The sequence below is a fragment of the Talpa occidentalis genome, unplaced genomic scaffold, assembly GCF_014898055.3.
Source record: "Talpa occidentalis isolate TD23 unplaced genomic scaffold, MPIMG_talOcc4v2.1 talOcc4.4, whole genome shotgun sequence".
NCBI classification, from domain to species: Eukaryota; Metazoa; Chordata; class Mammalia; order Eulipotyphla; family Talpidae; genus Talpa; species Talpa occidentalis.
Window position 1 is genome coordinate 134490209 of NW_023604295.1, and position 21318 is coordinate 134511526.

A 21318-nucleotide genomic window follows, 5' to 3' on the forward strand; every position below is an offset into this window, starting at 1 on the left:
TCACTGCAGACATACAGTTTATAGCAATATCTTATTTTGTTGGGTATAGCATTCTGTGATTCAGAGGTTCTACAGACAGGCATTAAGGCCCTGAAAGTGAGCTTAGCTCAATATGAATTGGGTAATGGATTTCTGTTATGTCCCTGATTGGGTCAAAATGCCACATTCATGAAAGAGTCTCAGGGACTTAAACGGTGTTCTCAGAGAACAGAAGTAGACTGGAACTGCCTTTAGCCAGAGTGGCCAGGCCCTAGTTAGATGTACTTATAAACTAGGTTTCAATTGACTGCTTTTCATGAAGGAAACAGGAAAGAAAGGAAGGCTTGGCATCCTGTAAAAAGTTTGGTCTTTAGTGAAGTGTTCAGTTGTTGGAAGATCAGTACTTCCTGAAACAAATTACTGTTTGACACAACTGGTTGGGTTTGGGGCTAGAAATCCACGTTTGTTATCTCCTGATAGTATCAAATTATAACTGCCATATTCTTGGCAGCATTGGTATCCAAATTGTCTTGGTTCTGATATGCCCAGCATTTTAAAGATACACATTCATGTTATGTTTATGTAAGGAGTGGATGAAAAGCCAGTCCTTTTTTCGTTCCCTTTAATTTGTTCCTTGATAAGAAATCCTATTGGAATCCTTACTACTGATCATAGGAAAGCACTGAAAAAAATCTTACAAATGTACCATACATTTGAGACAGCTGGATCAAGTGAGCTGCTTGTAGGAGTACATGAGTCATCTAAAGACACTGTCAAAATGCAGTTCAGTAGATCTGGGGTCAGCCGCTGGGGAGAGTGCTAGGCACTATCATGTCTAAGTTTAATTCCCTCTGTCCTCCCACCCAGAAAGCCAATCCTTAAAGTTACAGTTTTTATCAATTGAAGTTTCAGAAGAATTCTTTGTTGCCTTATTGAACTAGGACTCCTGGGAGCTATCACAGGTGTTAGGCAGTGACTGCCTATAGCAAATTAAGAGGATGACTTTGGTTGTCTTCCAGAATGTGATTAGGATCACATCATTTGGATGTTTTGACTGTCATTTTACTGCATTTGGAAAAAAAGAAAACTAGGCCAGAAGAGCCTTATGGAAGTTTTTAGTAAATGTTTCCAATTTATTTTTTGTATTCTTTAAAAACAAAACAAAAATCACAAGTTCAACACTAATGCTTTAAGATATTGTATATCAAAGAAAGCCAGTTCTCACTCAGGCTGCAAGTTGGTCTATGTTCTCTTTACTTCTATTTGCCAGATGATCTTGAATAATTTCTGCAAAGAGATTCCTTTTCAACAGATTATATGCAAGAGGTAAAAGCTGGCCAGCAACTTTATGAAAGTACTGAAAAATAAAAACACAACATTAAGCAGAGAATATAAGGTACCTTAGTAAAGTATATTGAAAAAGCATTTGCTTAGCAAAATGTGTCTTCAAATCACTTTAATGACTATCTCAATTGATTTAGAAACAGTTAATTTTGAGAGAGGCACCTGGCATTCTAAGAGGCGGTCTTGTAGCTCTAAAAGACGAATGACATATCTTGAAGAAAATTCAGAAGAGATTAAAACTTAAGCTTCCCTATTTCTTTAGATAAGGTTTATCAACTTTTGCCCCAAATTATACACTCAAATGCTTCTTCCTACTTTTCAGTGTATCCACACCAGTTAAAGATTTTGATATTTTAAGAGTAAGTATGCTGAATGTGATGAAATTCCCCTTTATTTTCATTTTCAAATTCCTTCTCTTCCCCCCACCCACCATGTAACCCCTCCATCCATCAAGTTGCTACCTTGGGTATATCAAATGATTTCAAGACTATTGCCATTACATATACATGAGCAGAAAAACTGGCAGTGCTTTCGTTGCTGATAAATATTGAGTAGCACTTACTCGGTGGTAAGCACTGTGCTGAGTCTTTTCATTTATTCTTATATATTACTTGGTTCTCACAAACATCACATTTCCTATTAAGCTAGTTCACATTTTATGGCTCTATTTACAACTGGGTCCCTTCTGGCAGGCCAAGTGCTATTGTGGTTGGTCAGTGACTCATCTGGCTATTACACATCTTGATTATTTTTGCTGGTAACCGTATATGAGGTAGACAGAGAAAGGCAGTGATACAGTTTAGAGCAGAGTTCACAGAATATACTCCTTGGACCAGTGGCACCAGCCAGACCTGGCAACTTGTCGGAAATGCAAATTCCCATTTTGAAAATAGTATTTATTCTTCATCCAGAAATTTAAGCACAAGAACAAAGACCTCCAGCCACAACAGACAAATGGAGCCCTAGAAAAGGTATATGTTCCTTTCTACCCACATGCCAACTACAAGGCACATCCTTTATGTCTATTAAGTAAATTCATTTTCATATAAACCTGATAAATAATCTTGGCTTTTCACCTTTGCCAGAATACAAGGACAACTGATAAAAAAATCACTCCAAGAAGTTCATTTTGAAACACAAGCTGAATGTAAATCCTATCCATGCTAGAACTTGGGGGCATAAATGTGCAGACAAACCTGGGGGGGGGGGAGGGGGGAAGGGCTGCAAGGGGGTGAGGGAGGTTTGATGTCTGGGAGGTGGGGTTTTTTTACTCACGTGTGAGCCATAACAGAAGAGGTCCATTCCCAACTCCAGCCCCATGCCGTAATCACATTCATCGTTAGCAAACTGCACAAAAGTCATCATTTCCTGAATGGGAGCAAAAGCTTTCAGTCTCTCCTCATCACTTGGTGCCTCAGCAATAGTCTTGCAGATTCTCTTGAGGTCAGCTGAAAGAAAGCAATTACTTACAACCATCTTCAAGGATAAAAAGACTGTATGCCAGTTTTCCTCAGGTAACTTTTATACTCATAACTAATGCCACGTTGGTTGGCACTATAATTTATAATAATCTCAATTATATATTTTCCTCCTTAAAATCTAAACATAAAGATGGCTTACCAAAAATTTCCTATATTAGCAAAATATGACTGACATAGTGAGTAGATGTGATTTTTATATAAGCATTCAAATATTTTCAGGGATCTGTGACCTATGGTCAAAGTAGACCCACTCCCTGCTTTTAACTACCCTCACACAGTGTTTTTAAATGGTTGGAAAGAAAAAACAATGTGACAACAAAGACCTCTGTGGTCCATCCCTGGGCTAGTCATTGCACTGTATTTGGAGCTGGACTACATAAAAATAAATGAAAAATATAGGAATGTCAGGAGGCAAGAAATCATTGCAACATTAACCCCTTTATCGAAGTGGGGGAAAAGTATGGCCACGGCAAAAGTGTAATTTGAGGTAGGAATATACAGAAGATTTCTAACATTTACCTAAATTTAAAACACCACTGGTTGAAAACATTATAGCATTTCAACACTTCACTACTTTCAGGATGCCAATGGGCATCAGCTGTCAGGATGTATATGAGAAGGAAGGTAGTAAATCACAGCAAAGACCTTTTAAACTACTACCTTGAGGACAGACACGCCAGTAAGGGAAAGAATGAATATTACTCAAACCAACTGTCTTCACTATCTTGTTTCATTATCTTTTCTGGGCAAAGTGGCTGCTCTACTGGGGGAATAGAGGGTTGGTTAAAACACTAACCATCACACCTAAGAATGATAACGTGATTTTAAGTTCTATGCAATTCTGATACCAAAAATAGAAGGTATGATTAGCAAGGGTGGTGAAGATATACGAGGGCTTGTAACCTGCTCTGTGATATCACCCAAGAGATTCATCTGTGACTGCCACACAGAATGCATGCTTTATGTGAGGTCACCAGACGTATTCTCTTGCCCACCTTAGGTATATCACATTAGACAAATGATGACGTTTATCACTTATGGCCCTGAAAATAAAAGTAGTGACTGGTTTATCAGGTTTAAACCTTTTATATAAGCTTTGTGACCTTACTGTGTCTTCAGAAAAAAAAAAATCAGTGCTTATCATTTCAAGGCTGATGTATAAACCTACTTCTCAATAGAAGGGAAGCCTTGCTTCACATATATTAACATACATTCACATATGCACATGTTTACATTAAGCTACACCTTACCATCTGTTTCAGGGAGCTCTCTGTACCCAACATCATTTTTATCTACTGGGACAACCAAACCTGCACCATGAAAGGTCTTTGTCACGACCTAAATAAAAGAAAAAAGATAAAATTTAATCACGGTAAAAAGATAAAAACAAAAATCTCCCCGTCAAAGTATATACACAAACGATTTTGTGAAAATGTAATAACATTTCAGTAATTTGGACTCCAAGTCAAAAGTTTAACATTTCTTTCCTTTAAATTAGCTAAAAGTAGTAGTCAAAATAAGGAAGACAATGAAATCATTGACTTTTACTAATCCTATCAATCATGTAGAAATCTGCAGCCTGATTTAGGAAAGAACTCCTATTAATAGGAGGATCAGCTTCCAAGTATCTTCTAGGTAGAAGACAGGAGCTGAGCCTGGAAGGAAGATAGCAGGAAGATGTGGTAGGATGGAATTCATCTCAACCGTCTTGCTAAAATTCAAGCTCCGTATTTTCACTTGGAAAATTCAGAATTGTGTGTGTAACTTCCCCCAAAATAGGGCAGTTTCTAGTTTTGTGGTGGCCTTTATGGAGGCAAGTGACTTAACCCATGAGCTTTCAAGTGCTGAACTTCAAAGCTCCACTCTTCAAAGACAGGCTCAACCACAACGACCATCAGACACGTCCAGTCTGTTCTTTTTTAAATTTACACTAGTGGAATTATTCTTAAGTCTTAACACCCATTTCTTTTTGTGCTGCAATGGAAATTCCTGAAAGAAAAGGACACAGTCCCCAAATATCTCATCGGCCTCTGAAACATTTCACTCTAGAGTCCCCACTGTCTTGTTTCATTATCTTTACTAAGCTACCAGAAGGGACAGAATATTCAGAACAATTTCTCAACTGCTCACCATTTGGGAAGTCATAGTTATGCTTTCTTCTTTTTTAAGATTTATTTATGCATACAAGAACTGGGGTACAGGCCAGAGGTGTGTGTTGTGGGGGCAGACTGTGAAATACACTGCTGAGGGGAGCAGCGGGTGAGTCAGGAGAGGTCTGCTACGCCATGTGGGTTGCTCCCTGGCCGGGGATTGAACTCATGGTGCAGTGGCTGTGGACAGCTTCATAGGTTGTGTCTTAACCCCTTGCACCACCAGGGATGCCCCTATGCTTTACTCTTTCTACCAAAATAACTGTAGTTGAATTTCAGGATTTAATCTAATAATAAAACCATGTAGATTTGACACAAAAACCCAAGTGCAAAATTAAAACAAAACAACTGATGAAAAATATCTGTAGTATAGGCATAAAATTAATAGATTAGTGACTGTTGAGGGATCCAGTATTTTTACATGTCAACATCTAGAGAATTGGTAATGTAATTTTTCTTAGTTTGTCTAGTTTGGGCAGGGGACCAGGACAAACATTCCTACAAAATTAAAAACCCCACATCATTTCTAGTTATGGGGAAGAATTAAGCCAATCTACTCTGAAATTATAGTTGATGGTAGAAAAATAAAACAAGGCTTTGACTAAAGAGTCTGCAACAGCTATTTCATCCATAACCCTTGTTTCAGTCTTTAGCTTTCTTGTTAATGTGTACGTGAAAACCACAAGGATCCAATACAGAAGTATGTCCCACTTTACCAAATACTCCATGCTTGCTGCACACATTAGGAGAGACACAAAGAAAATGTTGATGGAATAAGGGAAGAGGCTGCTTATATACAGTTTCTGGAGAAATAATACATACTGTCTCTCAAAAGCAGCTTATGGCTAAAGCTCTCTAAGGCATACTTTAGAAAAACTGCCTCTCCAAAACACCTTGCACTAAATCAACAGACCTTAGCTATTAACAAAGGGAAAGAAACACAGCCTGCAAAGTAGCTTCCACTCAATTCTATGAAATCAGTTACTAATAAAATCAGATTAAAGGAATGGGGAACACTTTCATTAGTTATGCAACCACAGTAGCAGTGTGGCATCAAGTGACTTAGCTCACACTCCACTAGAGGCCGCTGAACTGCACCTGGGTGCTGCCCTCCCTCCTGGGGGGAGGTATCTGGCAGCCCCAGGGAGTCTGAATTGGGGGGCATCCAGTTCTCAATAGGAGACAGCTAGAAAAGAGAAGGATAAGGTGCAGGTGGGAAGGAAGCAACAGAAGAAAAACCCTATTGAAAATAGGAAGAGACTAGCAGATGAAATCATACTTTCTTATCTCTCTGCTTCATCTTCATGGTTCTCTGTTCCAGTGAGTACCCCAGTTCTCTCGCTGCTTCAGTAAGTTTTTCATCTATATTTTTCAAGAGATTAGTTTTCTTTTTATCTGTTACTTCTTTAAGTTTTTTCATCAAAAATAACCTGAAAAAGAAGTAAAAGCCCTCATTATGTTGCTGGCCACTGTGAGTACATGGACCTTTGAAAGTTAAGGGAGCTAAATTAAAAACATCAAATTCCATGCAAGACTGAGACTGCAGAGAAATTACCAACAGTTCTCTCAGAATCCCTAGGAGACTTCCTCAGGCAAGGGAAAAGCAGTATTAATAAAAAGCTGTCAGTCACAGAAACAGCAAACATGATTTGAGTTTGCATTACCGCTAATGTCTAAAATAAATACATAAGGGATATTTAAAAAGCTGAGATTCAGCCAGGTTGCATCACTTGATATCGAGATAAGGCACACTGCTCTGGCACAACACAAAAAAACCTGCATGTTGACACAAACATGCTTTTATTTGTAAAGAACCAGGGAATTGTTACAAGACTTAAGATCAGCAGATTTAAGTTTGGTAAATTTAGAAAATACAAAACAAAAGCAAAATTACTTTATAAGCTTATACAAAAGTACAATCCAAAGTGCTTTTTAAAGGTCATGTGAATGGTATAATACAGTAATGCCAGTTGCAGAAGCAGTATTATGTTTTATTATGAGAACGTTAAGATTTTTACTAGCAGAGCAGAAGGTCAAGAGTAAAATAAAGAGCCAAACCAGCACTCAGTCCAAAACACAAGATGATCCTCTTCCTCCAGAGCCATTACCAGATTCCCAGGAGGAAATTCACTTCTATTCACTGCTATCACTTGAGAGTTTGTCATAGGCTGGGGACTGTAAGGGGCTTAGAGTAGTTGTAGTGGTGCTATCCTTTCCGCCCTTCTACACATCAGGGTACTGAGGCCTACAGGATGATAATCAACTTGCCCAAGTTTATAAAGCTAGTAAGAGCAGACTGAGGTGCCATAGAAGCTGAAACCACTAAAATCATGGTCCTCCGATTACAGCACTCATGTACATATATTACCTTCAATCACAGCCAATTGTATCAAGACAATATGTTCACATTTAAAGGGCCAAGTGTTGATGTCAGGCCCATGTATGTTAATATTCATCTTCCTTAACATCTTGGGTGTGTGGGCCTTCAAGTAGTTGGTGCTAGTCGTTTTCATACCGCACACACTGTTCCCTCACCTATAAACCCTTCCTGCCCATTCTTTCTAGTAAGTTCTAGGCCTGGATAAAATATCCCCTCTGAGGATTCCCACCACTTATGTAAGGTACTTAGTGGCTGTTTTCCCCTATTTTCAAATGACCACCTCTTTCTTTTAAAAGAAGATTTTTAATTAGATGAATAAAACAAACGGATGGTTTTGCATGCCCAAATATCTGTAGAATGAATAAATTTATGGAGCACTATGGGCAGGTACTATTCACAAGAAAGCCACTGCCTGGGATTGACATCTGGTGTGAGAGGCACTATGCAAGTAAACTACGGTTTCAGATAAAGATGCCACAATTTAAGTTGAATGATGCATCTAAAGGGCTTAGAAGAACTATGTCAATCATAAATACCCAGCAACATTTTATATAAAACTCAGAGGCATCAGAAGAGAAAGAGCCCTTTTTCGACATCCACAATGTCGTCACTCTTTAGAATTACTGGTGTGTACACATTAGTCCAGTGGGTACACTAGGCAGACTTAAATTCTGTTGACTGAAATCCTGTACTTTAAGACATAGGGAATAACAGTCTTTTTAAAAGGAATTAAAATAGCTCACATAAAAACATCTATATACTTTAATATTAAACTATTTTCTTCACTTTATTACAATATAAACTGCACAGCTGCTGACTTAGGGCTTCTCATCATGCCTGTGCTAATAGAGCGTGGACTGGCTCACTCAGTCCCACACCAAGCCCCTTCCATCTGAGAGCACCTGCATCTCCCACACTACCTTCAGCTCGGACTCCACACAGGACCAAGTGTCTCCCAAGCAGATGCAATTCTTTGAAAAGGGAAAGGCAGAAGAGCTTGTGCTTCTGCCGTTTCCCCCAGTGAGCACAGACAGAAACACCTGATGTAGCACAGCAGCTGCAGCGGAATCCCAGTGGCTGGTCCTTGACTTCCGGGGGGTTGAGAGGCAGAGGGCAGGGCATCCAGTTCACTGGCACAGGTTCTATCAGAGACAATGTGAGCCAGGGGCTACTCGTTGTCACAGTTCTTGATTTCCAGCTTCCTGATGGTGGCAGAGACTGAAAATCCATTGGTGAGCTACTTCTGTCACACCCCGGTAATTCCTGGAGGCTCAGCTCTCCATTAGCCCTTCCAAGGACTCTGCTTTAGAGTATTAAGTCTTTCTGTTTGAACTACATACAATGGGTTCTTAAAATGAACTCTTAATGATGGTATTTAAAATAAGATGTCTAAAACATCTTTTGATTTTGCCATAGGACAACTGAGATTAAGATAACAATTTCATGAGACAAAACAGTAAGTTACATAGGAGATACATCTATTGGTGAAAAATAAAAGTGTGGATAATACTACCTGCAAAAGTCATAGACATGATCTCTAGAATTCTACCATTTGGAGTTACTGCAATTCCCTTTAGTGCATGAAAATTGTAAACAATTATAAATAGGAGAGGGAGTGAAATAAAAATTTTCTTACTTGACTGCAGCAAACACATTATCTCCATTTTGAAGAATTACACAATTTTTACTTGCTTCATTTGTACCAACAAATACAGGAAGCTCATCAGGAGAATCCCTGTTTAAGCAAAAGGTATTAAAAATTTAGCTGCCCATAATTTTTGAGTCTATAGAAAACAATTTATATCTGCATTTTTAAAAAATCAGGATGAGGGCCTCCCCGGTGGCGCAGCAGTTGAGCGCTGGGTTGTGAAGCTGCCCGCAGTCTCTGCAGCGCCGGTTCGATCCCCGGCTGCTCCCCGGCCACCGGAGGAGGGTCCCACATGGCGCGCAGACCTCTCTGCCGCCCGCTGCTCCCCTCAGCAGTGTACTTCGGTCCTTCTGCCTGTTCTGCTCCCTGCTCTGGCTCTGGTGAATTCTCTCACCCTCCCGTGCTTCTGACTGTACCCGGTGCATGTATAACCAACCAAACAAACAAACAAATAAATAAAGCATGCCTCTATAAAAAAAAAAAAAAAAAAAAAATTAGGATGAATTTAGGCCCTAAGATCCTTGGGACTATCTATGACAAATCTGGATTTATATAACAGAACCTAAAATTAAGATTCTTTAAGGCGTAGTTACTTTTATACCTAAACACAAAGCTGGGGGTGGGTGGGTGGATAAAGCCTCTTCAAAGAAGTAGGGAAAATTACACAGGATAATCTCTACCCTAGTTTTATAGTCTACTTAAAAAAACAAAAGGTGGGAGAAACACACAAAAAACCCCAGACAGAATTATAAAGCAGAGCTGAAAGAATCCAATTCACATATATAACATTCTTTTATTTTACAATAGGAAAAAAATAGAGGTGACTCAGACAAGGTCCTAGCAATTAACAGCAAAGCCAGAAGCAGTCATGTAGTCTGCTTCTCAGCCCTGCGTGTGCAAGCTGCTGCTAACAATTCTTCCCTCCTTCCTCCTTTACCTGACAGTTTACTTTACACAACAGCATCTCCACTGCTGCAAGTGGACAACATACTGTTTCCTTTAACCTACTGTTACTTCTTAGCATTCTAAGCATCCAGCTTGTGTTCATTTAATCTTTACAATATTCCTATCAGGTCTGCTCTGCATAATTATGACCCTCATTTTTGTAAGAGAAAATACAGACACAGGAAGTCAATCACTAGTGACTGCTACAGGTCATCCAGATAATAAGTGGCAGGACTTGTCTGTGACTCTGGAGTGCTTAACAATCTCTCTAGTCCTTGGAAGCATGTGGCTCATTTAAGTCACAGCAGCAGCAGCTTTTAAATTATTTTTCTTGGGCTAAAAAAGCTCTTGTGAATCCAAAAGGGAAAAAAAGCTTAACCACCAAGGAAAAAGCAGTGATGTTACCCTTAAAAAGTTCACCTGTCCTGGAGTAGGTTAGATTGGCAACAGAAGGCCCACCGTACACCTGCCACTATGAGGAAAATAAGCCCTTCAGCTTGGGAAGCCACTGAATGTCTATTTACACTGTTACAAGAGCGGTAGCTGTTGTAGAGAAAAGATCCCTTACCTGAAATACCCCATGTGGAACTGGGGCTTTTTGTTCCCAATAATAATGGTCTGGAATTCAGGAGGATCATAGTAAAATCGCCAGTGAAGGTTAAAATTCAGGTTTGCTGGTTTTTTCTTCATTTTATGTTTTCCAGCCAGGATATCATAAGGACCCACTAACTGAAGTCCAAGGCTTTCAGAAAGTGAATCTATAAGTAAAGTAAGTTTTAGACAATAACTTTCTCGCAGCAAAGAGAAAATAATGCCGTTCGCTAGTAAACATTTCTCAGTAATTGTCTCAAAGAGTTTCTAACATAAAAGAATCATCAGTTACATGTGAAGATGTTAGCTGTGAACATTCATGAAAGGAAATCAGAGCAGTGATAATATGGCACTGACACGTTTACGAATTCCTCTTAATTTTACCCCTGAAATAGGCTAAACATTCCTGGTTATTTGGGTGAAAGCAAGAGTGTTGTATTCCTTCAGGCACTGTCTTATCACTAGGATATCATGAGCGTCAAATACTTGTAACATACCCTGATTAAGAGAGAGACAAGACAGCAAATGAGTGTGCATTAAGGAAGGTAACATTTAATTAAAAATGTATTTAATGAAAACACTTCCATCCCTTCTCTTTTCCTCAGGTACCTAATTATTATTCTCCATTCCCTTGCTTCCTTGGCAATCTATATTACCAACCTGAATTGTTGATGATTCAATCTTCCTTTTCTATATGCGCATCACAGAGGGAGTATTAAATAAAACCAGAGTCAAACGTACACTTATAAAACATCAGATGAGGGCCTCCCTGGTGGCGCAGCGGTTGAGCGCTGGGTTGCGAAGCTGCCCGCAGCCTCTGCAGCGCCGGTTCGATCCCCGGCTGCTCCCTGGCCACTGGAGGAGGGTCCCACATGGCACGCAGACCTCTCCTGCCACCCGCTGCTCCCCTCAGCAGTGTACTTCGGTCCTTCTGCCTGCTCTGCTCCCCGCTCTGGCTCTGGTGAATTCTCTCACCCTCCTGCGCTTCTGACTGTACCCAGTGCTTGTATAAATGATAAATAAATAAATAAATCTTTAAAAAAAAGAAAACAGGAGTCCTGTAGGAATGTATGGGATGTGAGAGAAAGAAAATTCTTGAAAGTAGTAACAAAGTGAGCTAAAGGTATGGAGACATTAGCCAGAAATAACAAGGTCACTAGTCTGGTATATATTAAAAATACATTTTCCCCCTCTATAGACATGATATATAAATATATAGCTATTTTAAAGGGAGATCATATGGTATTGCAATCTTTCTTGGTCCTCCATCCTGTACTCAAGTTTCCTGGATAATTTTCCATGCTAGTATTTTTTTTTAACATTTTAATAGCATGACACTCCATTATATACGTGTATCTAGTCTACTACTGAGGACATTTACTGTTTCCAATTTTTTTTTTCACTATCCTAAACGATGCTTCAATGAACGTCATGGTTAATCCATGTTTGTTCAGTCATGAGTAGTTGGAAAGATGTTGCTATATGGGTGTTTTGATATCTTGCCAAAAATCACAAGATACCTCCCCAAATACCTTTCCATCAAGTGAAGGTGAGTCCTGCTCCTTACCCCTCACTTATGAGTTCCAACATCTAAACATTACAAAAGGGTGGGAAGTTACCATTCTGTTTCTTGTGTATTTTTTCTGAGCTAGTCTAAGCACACAGAAAGTACACAAAGATGTGTTTCCTTAACTTTTTTAAAAAAATATTAATGGTAGCACATACTCTTTTCTTTCCACTTAAAATCTTTCTGGTATGATTCTTTATCAGTGACTAAAAATTTGCCTCATTCTTTTAAAATAATGAATATCCACTGAATAAATGTATTATGATGGACATGTATATCATTCCCCATTTTTTGTTCCTAAAAATATAGCTAAACATTAACTCTTGGTTCATCTATAATCCATAAGGCCAGTTCTGAGAAGTAGAACTGCTGAGACATACTGAAACTCCTGTAACATATGAAAGTACTTACTTTCCTTCAAACCTCCATTAAAACATGTGATATTGTTTATCTTTCCCAATACATCACAGCATTGATTTATGTTTCTTGTATATGAAACATCTTTGGAAAATTTCCTTTTCTATTAACTATTTGGATTCTGAGTTCAGTTTCCTACTGTCTTTCCACTGGTAGAAGCACAATGATTCTGTAGCAACTTACCAGCTGGCTTTTCAGGGTCAAGTTCTTCACAGAACTTCCAGAAGTGGTAAAAATCTTCAGGCAGGGTAAGCTTATAATGATTTTCTACCTCTTTTCGAAGGTCCCTGGAGATATCAGCTTCACAGGATTTACTCTTCTTCACATCAACTGCCTTTTCAACCTGAAAATTGATACATAAAACTTTGGTTCTCCAAAAGTAATTCCAATTAAGTTTCCCTGCATAATATCGGTCATTTCCGTTCACTCACCACTAAACAATGTTTTCTTTAACACTCTGTCAGTGGTATTTCTAAATAAAACCTGGGGATTCTTTTGGACAAAAGAAAGACAGCTTTCAATATATAGTGGCCAAGAGGGACCCACAATGCAAGTCTTCAAATATATTTCTCTAAGATAACAGAAACACAAGAGACAAAAAAAAAAAAAAAAAAAAAAAAAAAAAAAAAAATTCAAAATAAAAGGTAAAGAGTTGAAAAAGAGGGATAATGAAAAGGCAAGCTTTGCCCTCTTCTGGTGAACAAGATGTCATCATGCCTTTTGTTTAAGTCAGTTCAGTGATCACACCAGAAGCAAGCTGTCAGAAATAACTGGATATAGTGGGATTACCAGTTTGCTGGTTAGTTTCTCCAGCAAAGCCCAACCAGAACTGTGCTTGGGCTACTCACAATTACTCAGACTTCAACTTAAAAATACCTACCTTTTGATATTCCGGATAAAAAGAGTTTACAAAGTTAAGCATCAACAGTCCCTAACAAAGCTAGCAAAATAGCACTAAACTCTGACTCAACAATCCAATTATTTAACATTTAGTCATGTTAGAATACCCTTTTGGTTGTCACAAACAGGGTTGGGGGTGTGTACTACTGGACTTTAGTGAGGTGGAAGCCAGGGATTCTGTTAAATATCCCACCATGCACAGGACAACTCCTTAATAAAGACTTACTTGGCCCAAAATATCAAAAGCACAAGACTGAGCCAGATATTTCTCATACTCATATTCTTATTTTCCAATAGGTTTAAGTTATTGATGTGACTATGCATCAAAGTCTACAAAATGTATTTAGAAATCAGATGATACAGAGTGTTCTTGATAGCAGTGTCTAGTCTATAAGCACAAGCTAGAACAAATGAAATGCCTACTGACAGGAGAATGGGTAGTTACTGGACTTTCAAACAATGATTATACTTCTGAAAAAGGAAAGATACTTATACACAATATGCATTTGTCTTAAGAAAATAATGAAGAGAAAAAAAGTTCTTGAAGATTATATGTAGCAAGATAGCCTTTTTATGAAGTTCCAAAACAAGTAAATACAGTTTACCCATACTCACAGGTGATAAGGGCCACAAAAAAGCCAGGGAAACAAAATTCAGTATGGTACCTACAGTGAATGTGAGTGACAAGAGGAAGTTAGAAAGGCCAGGGAGGAACACATAGGTTGATGTAAAACTGTGTTACCAGTGCCTCAGTGCTGGGGCTGGGTAATAGTTCTTGTTATATAGTATTAAACAAATAAGGTCAAAGAGGATCATGCACTGACTAATGGTAACAGTTTATTATGCCAAAGACTATATGCCAAGGATTATAATGTATCTGAGGTCCTAAAAATAAATTCAACAAGTCTATTGAAATATGGGTCCAAAAATGTATGTTAAAAACAGTAAAGAGTAATGGTAGGCAATATAGTAATACTGAGCACTTACTATCTGCAAAGTCACTGTATTAAGCACTTCCTATCATTAAAATAATTTAATTCTCACAACGACCTTATGAACTAGATACTATTATCCACATTTTACAGGTGAGAAAACTTAAGTTAACTTCTTGTAGGTCCTTAACTAGAAAGCAGAAGGAAAGGGATTTAAACTCAAGGGGACTGGGTCCTGAGCACAGATTCAACCACTTCATGCTGCTTCTCCAACTACAAATATGTACCAGTAGAAACCTTTCGGGTCCTAACCTATCAGTCCTCTCTTCTGTTTTTATAACCATCTTGGGTTAGTTGTTGAAAGCAGCTCAAACTCAAGATGTTTGCAAGAAAAGTCTTCTTGCTGAAAGGCAGTTTTGCATAATTATTAGGCTGCCTGGATTGGCTACTGACCGATTCCAGCGCTGACACCTGGGGCAAATTACTTAACCCTCTGAACCTGTTTTCTTATTTGCAAAACCTGGTATGTAGTACCTATAAGGATGTTATGAAGATTAAGTTATTTCTAAAAATAAACAGAAAGTCCTAGCACATCATACACACAGACGCCCTAATTGTTAGCTTTAGTCACTACAGGCTTATCTTCCTTTTTGTTATTGTAGTTCACTGCTCTACCTAAGGGTAAGTTTTTTAACCCTGCCTTACTTCACACCTGTTCAGCACCCCCAAAAACTAGAATTTAGAGCAGCTGTCTCCCTTAGAGGCTGTACATATCCTCTCTCCCTGTGTTCCTTGAAAGCATACCCAGTAGAAAAAATGCTCAGAACCAGGACCTTGTAAGTTAACTAAAACCTCCAACACCGTGTCACTCCATCCTTTAAAATGCAGCCAGAGTAATTTGTCTACAACTTCATTAATCACAATGCTAGTTTACGAGTTTCAGATCTTCTGAAAACCATATAAAAGCATTAAAAATGCATTTACTTTTTGCACTCCATTGTGGTGTCTTTATGATCAAGCTCCTCTTACTTTCCCATTTCCCAAGCTCCAGGCAGGTCGAACTCTCCCCTGCAATATGTGCTTCCTATGGCTCGGGATTCCTTACTCACGTTTCAGCCTTCAAGAACCATTGCAAACTGTTGCGTTCCCCTAAAATACTTCCTTAACATCTGCCTGGGTCTTATTAAACCCTCCACCAGTGTTTCCACGGCACTTACTACACATCAGCCACATAATGCCAAACAGAAGTTACATTAAAATGTTTACTCCGGGGCCTCCCTGGTGGCGCAAAGAGTTAAGCACTGAACTATGAAGCAGTCCGCAGCCTCTGCAACACGAGTTCGATCCCCCGGCAGGCCAGGGAGCAACCCACATGGCGCAGCAGACCTCTCCTGACTCCCCCACTGCTCCCCTCAGCAGGGTATTTCAGTCAGTCTGCCTGTTCTGGTGAATCCTCTCACCCCCACCTCTGGCCTGTACCCCAGCTCTTGCATGCATAAATAAATAAACCTTTTTAAAAAAATGTTTATTCCCGTAGACTCCGCCTCCCCAGGCTGGGGCTCTAGGCTGGGCAGGGGCGGCCGCGTTCCGTGCCCGCCCTCCAATCATTCTGGCTGGTGAGCCACGCCCGGAGGCGGGCAGGGCATGATGCAAAGGGCCGCTCCCCGGGAACAAACCCCCGCCGGGCGGGAAGCAGCGGCCCTGGCCGGGGTCCCCCGAGCAGCCCGCCGACCCGGGCACACCGCAGGCGCGCCGAGGCAACAGAACGAGCGCAGAAGGCTGGATTTTCGAGCCCGGGCTATCACCTAAACACTCCGTGGAGCCCGCACAGCCTCTGCGGCAGTACCTGCTGCCCCTCCCCGCCGGGCCTGCGCTTCCCGCCGCCGCCGACCATCCTGCAGCCGCAGCCCGCGAGGACTCCCGCGTCCCGCCGCCGCTTCCGGGCGCCGCCGACTGCTTCCGGGTCGAGGAGCCACCAATCGGAAAGCCCGCGAGGTCGGGCAGCGCGCGTTTAAGGGGAAGACCACGCCCACGTCCCGCCCCCTGACGCCGAGCGGGGCGTGGCATTGAGGCTCCGCCCCTGGGCGGGGCGGCGGGGCGGGGCGGGGCGGGGGCGGGGGCGGGGGGCCTAGTCCTCGCTCCCACGTTGTCTGCAACCTGTGCAGCTCCAGGCACGTGAGGAAGGTCGGGCCTTCCTCCTCAGGTGTTGTCCTGGCAAAACTGGATGTATGGTGCCTCTCTCAGCCCAGCCCCTGCCTTGTTTTTCCTTCATTTATATTTATTTGAATGATTACTCTTTTTCTTTCTGTCTTTTCTTATTACTTGACTCCAGTCCATCCTTAATTATCTCCCAGAAGTAAATCAATTTTTTTCTCGCTCCTTCTTTGTCTAGTCTTGTTATATAATTTGACTGTTTGGTCTTGTGGGCTTAAGTAGATGGAGGTAAGTAAGAAGTGAATTTATTAAAGAATTAAGACTGAGGGCTCGAGCCCAGGAACAGTCTCCAGATAGTGCGGGGCAAATTGTTTAAATTTGGAATATCATAATAAGGATTTTGTACAGTTTTTAAGGAGAACATTTTACATTTTAAAGGATTTTTACAGAAAAAGCCCGGGAGGTGTCTGGTTAACCCACCCATTTGATGTTATCTAGGCATTGGGGACAATAAGGAGGGTTGTTTAAATATACCCTATTTAGAGCCTTGTCTTCTAGGAATTGGAAGGTTTAGCAATGTCATGAGACTTAGAGTCTGTTTTTCTTTGAAGTTACTGATTTGCCGTGACACAGCTTTTTAGATGTTGTTCACTGGGCCAGTCCCCCTGGACCTTGGCTCATTGGCTTGCACCCATTGGTTGTGGTCATGGAGAGGAGTATCCTCTTAATTGTTAACATTGGTCAAAATTATTCTCACATTAACATTTGGATGTTTTATTGGATTCTGTTGATAATCCATAAAATGTAGTAGAACATTAGCACCCTAAGAACTTGCTAAAAATGCCGATTCTCAGACCCCACCCAGACTTACTGAATCAGAATCTGCATCCCTTCTGCAGCTCAAAGTTGAGAGGCACTGCATTCAACTGATGTCCTGGTTCTCCCTCACTGCCCATTTGGGAATAGGCTATGCCTCATTCCCAAGATGGAGTCTCTATTTCTTCAATTGCCTCCTTTTTTTCTTGATTTTACACTCTCCTTTTTGCTGCACCTCCCCCTGCAGTGACCTTTAGGGCTAACCGTCCCTAGGTCTGGCTGGGCAACCAGCAGGCAGGGGGAGAACAGCAAAACCCTCTGAAGACATACCTGCTGCACCTCCCCCTGCAGTGACCTTTAGGAGTGGCTTTCGCCACGGTCCCTAGGTCCGGCAGGGGAGAACAGCAAAACACCCTGAAGCAGGGGAAGTACAGCGAAGTTCCCTGAAAAGACAGAAGCTTATCAAAAAATAACGATCACCAGGAACCACTACAAGAATGCTAAAAAACCTTATCCCGTCTTTCTAGAACTTTAATCCCTTATTGTCTTTCTAAACTTCCTTCTTTCTTCTATAAAGGTCATTGCTTGTTAATTAAAAAATCATATGAAATCCTTAAAACAAGGCTGACTCAAATGAAACATTACTAAACCCTGTAATAATTAAAATATAGTATAGGTAAAAAGTAGTTAATAAAAAATACGATTATATAGTTTAAAAACAAAACTAATGGTCTATCTACTTAGGAATGAGGCTGAGTCCAGATGTAGATCACCGCCCTGTTGGTGATAGGCTGAGCCCATGAGCAAGCTGATTTCATTGATATTCATTGTTCCTGTGCTTTTGGAAAACATATATATACTGGTCACAAACTCAAAGAAAATTACACTCAGATTTGCCGCGGACCAGCACAGCAGTAGACGATGAGGCCGTCTCAGGGTTGAGAGACTGCGCAGGGTGGTCAGGGATTCGGTTAAAGAAATGACAAACAGACACACTTCAAGAGAGAGTGTAAATCTGAGTGTTCTTTATTTTTGTTAGTGGTCAGTATATATATGTTTTTTCTAAAGGCATAGGATTGGTAAACATCAAAGAAATCAGTTTGTTCATAGGTTTAGCTTATCATTGACAGGGCAGTGATTTATGTCCAAAATACATCTGGACCTAGCTGCATTCCTAAGTAGACAGGTTATTAACTCTTTCTATATTCTTGTACTAATTACTACTACTATTACCTACTTATGTTTACTCATAATTAATTGTCATAGGTAAATTTATATTATAATGTAGTTAATATCAAAGGTACTAAAGTTAAGCACATAATAGAAAGATTATTAAACTACAATTCTATTATAACACAGTGTTTAGTAATGTTTCATTTGCATTAGCCTAATTATTAAATTACGTATGCTTTTTAATTAGCAATCAATGACCAGAAAAAGGAAAGATTTTAGAGACAGTTGTAGCAGAATAAAGTTTATGGGCCTTGAGAAAGCGAGATAAGGTTCCAGGTGGTCAGCATTTCTTTTAATCATCTTTGTGGCAGCTTCTGGTGGTCGTTATCTCTTGGCAGGCATTCGGCTTCTCTGCATCTTAGGGAGTTTGCTGTTCTCCCCCTGCGCGCATGGTTCCTTGCCCATGCCGGACCTCAGGGACCATGGCAACAGCCATTAGCCCTGAGGGTCACTGCAGGGGGAGGTGCAGCACAGATTTTCACTCTTGAAATGTGTCTGTCATTTCTTTCACCGACGCCCTGACCACCCTGCACGCTTCTCTCAACCCTGAGGTGGCCTCATCGTCTACTGCTGTGCTGGTCCGCGGCACCTTTCGAGGAATTGTCCTCCAATGTTTTTTTAAGGAGCATTTTAGTTAGTCTTGAAACTTTTTATTTTGGCTGATCATGGAATCCTAGTTGGAAAATACTTTTCACTCACTATTTTAGAGGGCTCGCTGTACAGTATTTTAGCTCCTGCTATGGTTGTTGAAAATTCCTATGTCATGATAAGCCCTGTGCCTTTATAGGAGAGTCGTTAACACGCAATCTGCTTTTATTTCAGTTTTGTTTCATTTCATAAACTTTTAGATCTTCTCTTTCTTCCCAGTGGAACAATCGGGTTGTTTTCAGACCTCACTTCTGAAAATACAGAGGTTGCAATTTTCTCTGGGGTGTTCTAGCTATGCTAGTCAACCTGTTTACCAACATATGAGTTTCCTAGGGCTGCTGTAAGAATTGACCACTTGGCTTTTCCATGTATTTCTCCAAATCTCTGTTTGCATACACTTGATATATATACCTCCTGTGTGCCTGTGTCCTGATTTCCCTCGTAAGGATAACTGTCATTACAGTAAGGCCCACCCTAATCCAGTATGACCTTATTTCATTTGGACCACATTTGGACACATCCTGTTTCTAGAGAAGGTCACATTCAATGTGTCTTATGGGGGATAAAACTTAACACACATCTGTCAGCTTCTAAATTTCTATGGGTTGTTTCATCTCCAATTCTCTTTATTTTTTGTTGGTCTATTTTCCCTTCTCTCTCTTTCTTTTCTTTCTTTTGTTTTCAGTGAGGCATCATAAAGAATGAAAGAAAGTGGGTATTTTCAATATGCTGCGTTAACTGGACAAATTATTACTGCTATTTTTCAGTTGAATTGTACCAGATTGGTAATTGAAATTTGTTAAATCCACTTACTATGAATACTTTAAAGTTCACAACTAAAATTTTGCTCTGAAGAATAGTCCATATAATTTTGTAGCTATTTTTTATATAATATGAATGAAATTTCAATTTAAGTCAACATTGATATTTAATGCTTTATCATTCTCCCAAAGTACCTGTACTTGTTAGTAATTACTTTCCACTCTCTGCTGTCCCAGCCTTTACATTCCATTTCTATAGATTTGCTTACTTGGAGCATTTCATGTATGTGGAACCATAAATATGTGTATTTGTGTGGCTAGCTTTTTTCTCTTACTATGTTTTCAAGGCTTACCAGGTTGTAGCATATATCAGTGATTTATTCCTTTTATGTCTGAATAATAATCCATTGTATGGACATTAGAATTTCTATGTATTCTTTTAAAAAGCAAATGTTTCTAGTATTCATTTAGCTTTAAACTCCTGGTCAAAAGAAATTTTTTAAATTATCTAATTTTTAATTGAGATAAAGGCTATTTATGATCTGTATGATTTAAGATTATGGGTTCACAACTCTCCAAGTGTATGTTACCATCATCACACCCACCACCAAAGCACAAATAACCTGCCACCATACTGGAGGGTTTCCCCCTCCCCCTCAGTTCTGCAGTCAGATTTCTAGGGTTTGTTGTGGTTTATTTTGTCTATTCCTCTGCTTTGTTTCTATTTATTCCACATATGAGTGAAATCACAAGCAGAAATTTTTAAAAGGAGTAATTTTTTTTACAATTTTTGCAGGTTTTCAAGACCACAGATATCATTTCCAGCTTCCTGATAAACATTTCTTTTTGCATGGTTATGAGAGTTGCTGCAAATTAAAAATTAAGATGCCACTTAGGGTTCAGGCCTTGGGGTGTAACCAGACTCTTAGCACTGAAATAGTATTTAGGGCATGAGAAGCACATAAAGGGTCACATGTGTAAGGAATTATAGCCTTAGGCAGCCATCATAAAAGACAGAATGGTGTAAGCCTTTCATCCCTGCAATCAGGCAGTGAAGACCTCCTGTGACTAAGGCCATTGCCCACCTGGAAGGACAAATCAGTTTTGAGAAGGCCCAGAGCCCCTAGGGCATTCGGATTCCCTAGCCAACCCTATAAAAAGGACTCCTTTAAGGGACTATTGATTTTGAGAGACCTAATTAGGGAAATCCAAGTGGTTGTGTTAAACCTAGAGGCAGTGGAGTGGTGGGAAGGGTCAATTTTTATTTAAATTTCCTATTAAAAAGTTAGAAGATGTTTCAGACAGCTGAGCCTAGGTGGTAGCTATATAGTTGGGTAGCAGATGAACTGTGAATTTAATCTTTGACACCACA

At 40.0% G+C, this 21318-nt stretch overlaps 1 protein-coding gene across 1 annotated transcript; it reads right to left on the minus strand.

Moving 5' to 3' along the window:
- Window positions 1-1087: 1087 nt before the first annotated feature.
- On the minus strand, window positions 1088-16295 carry LOC119257969 (histone PARylation factor 1). Its single transcript, XM_037526431.2, has 8 exons — window positions 16181-16295; window positions 12686-12845; window positions 10496-10685; window positions 8971-9069; window positions 6234-6384; window positions 4055-4142; window positions 2599-2771; window positions 1088-1336 (listed from the first exon to the last, which is right to left on the minus strand). The coding sequence occupies exons 1-8, from the start codon at window positions 16226-16228 to the stop codon at window positions 1205-1207; spliced, it is 1041 nt and encodes a 346-aa protein (XP_037382328.1). The 5' UTR covers window positions 16229-16295; the 3' UTR covers window positions 1088-1204.
- Window positions 16296-21318: the final 5023 nt, after the last annotated feature.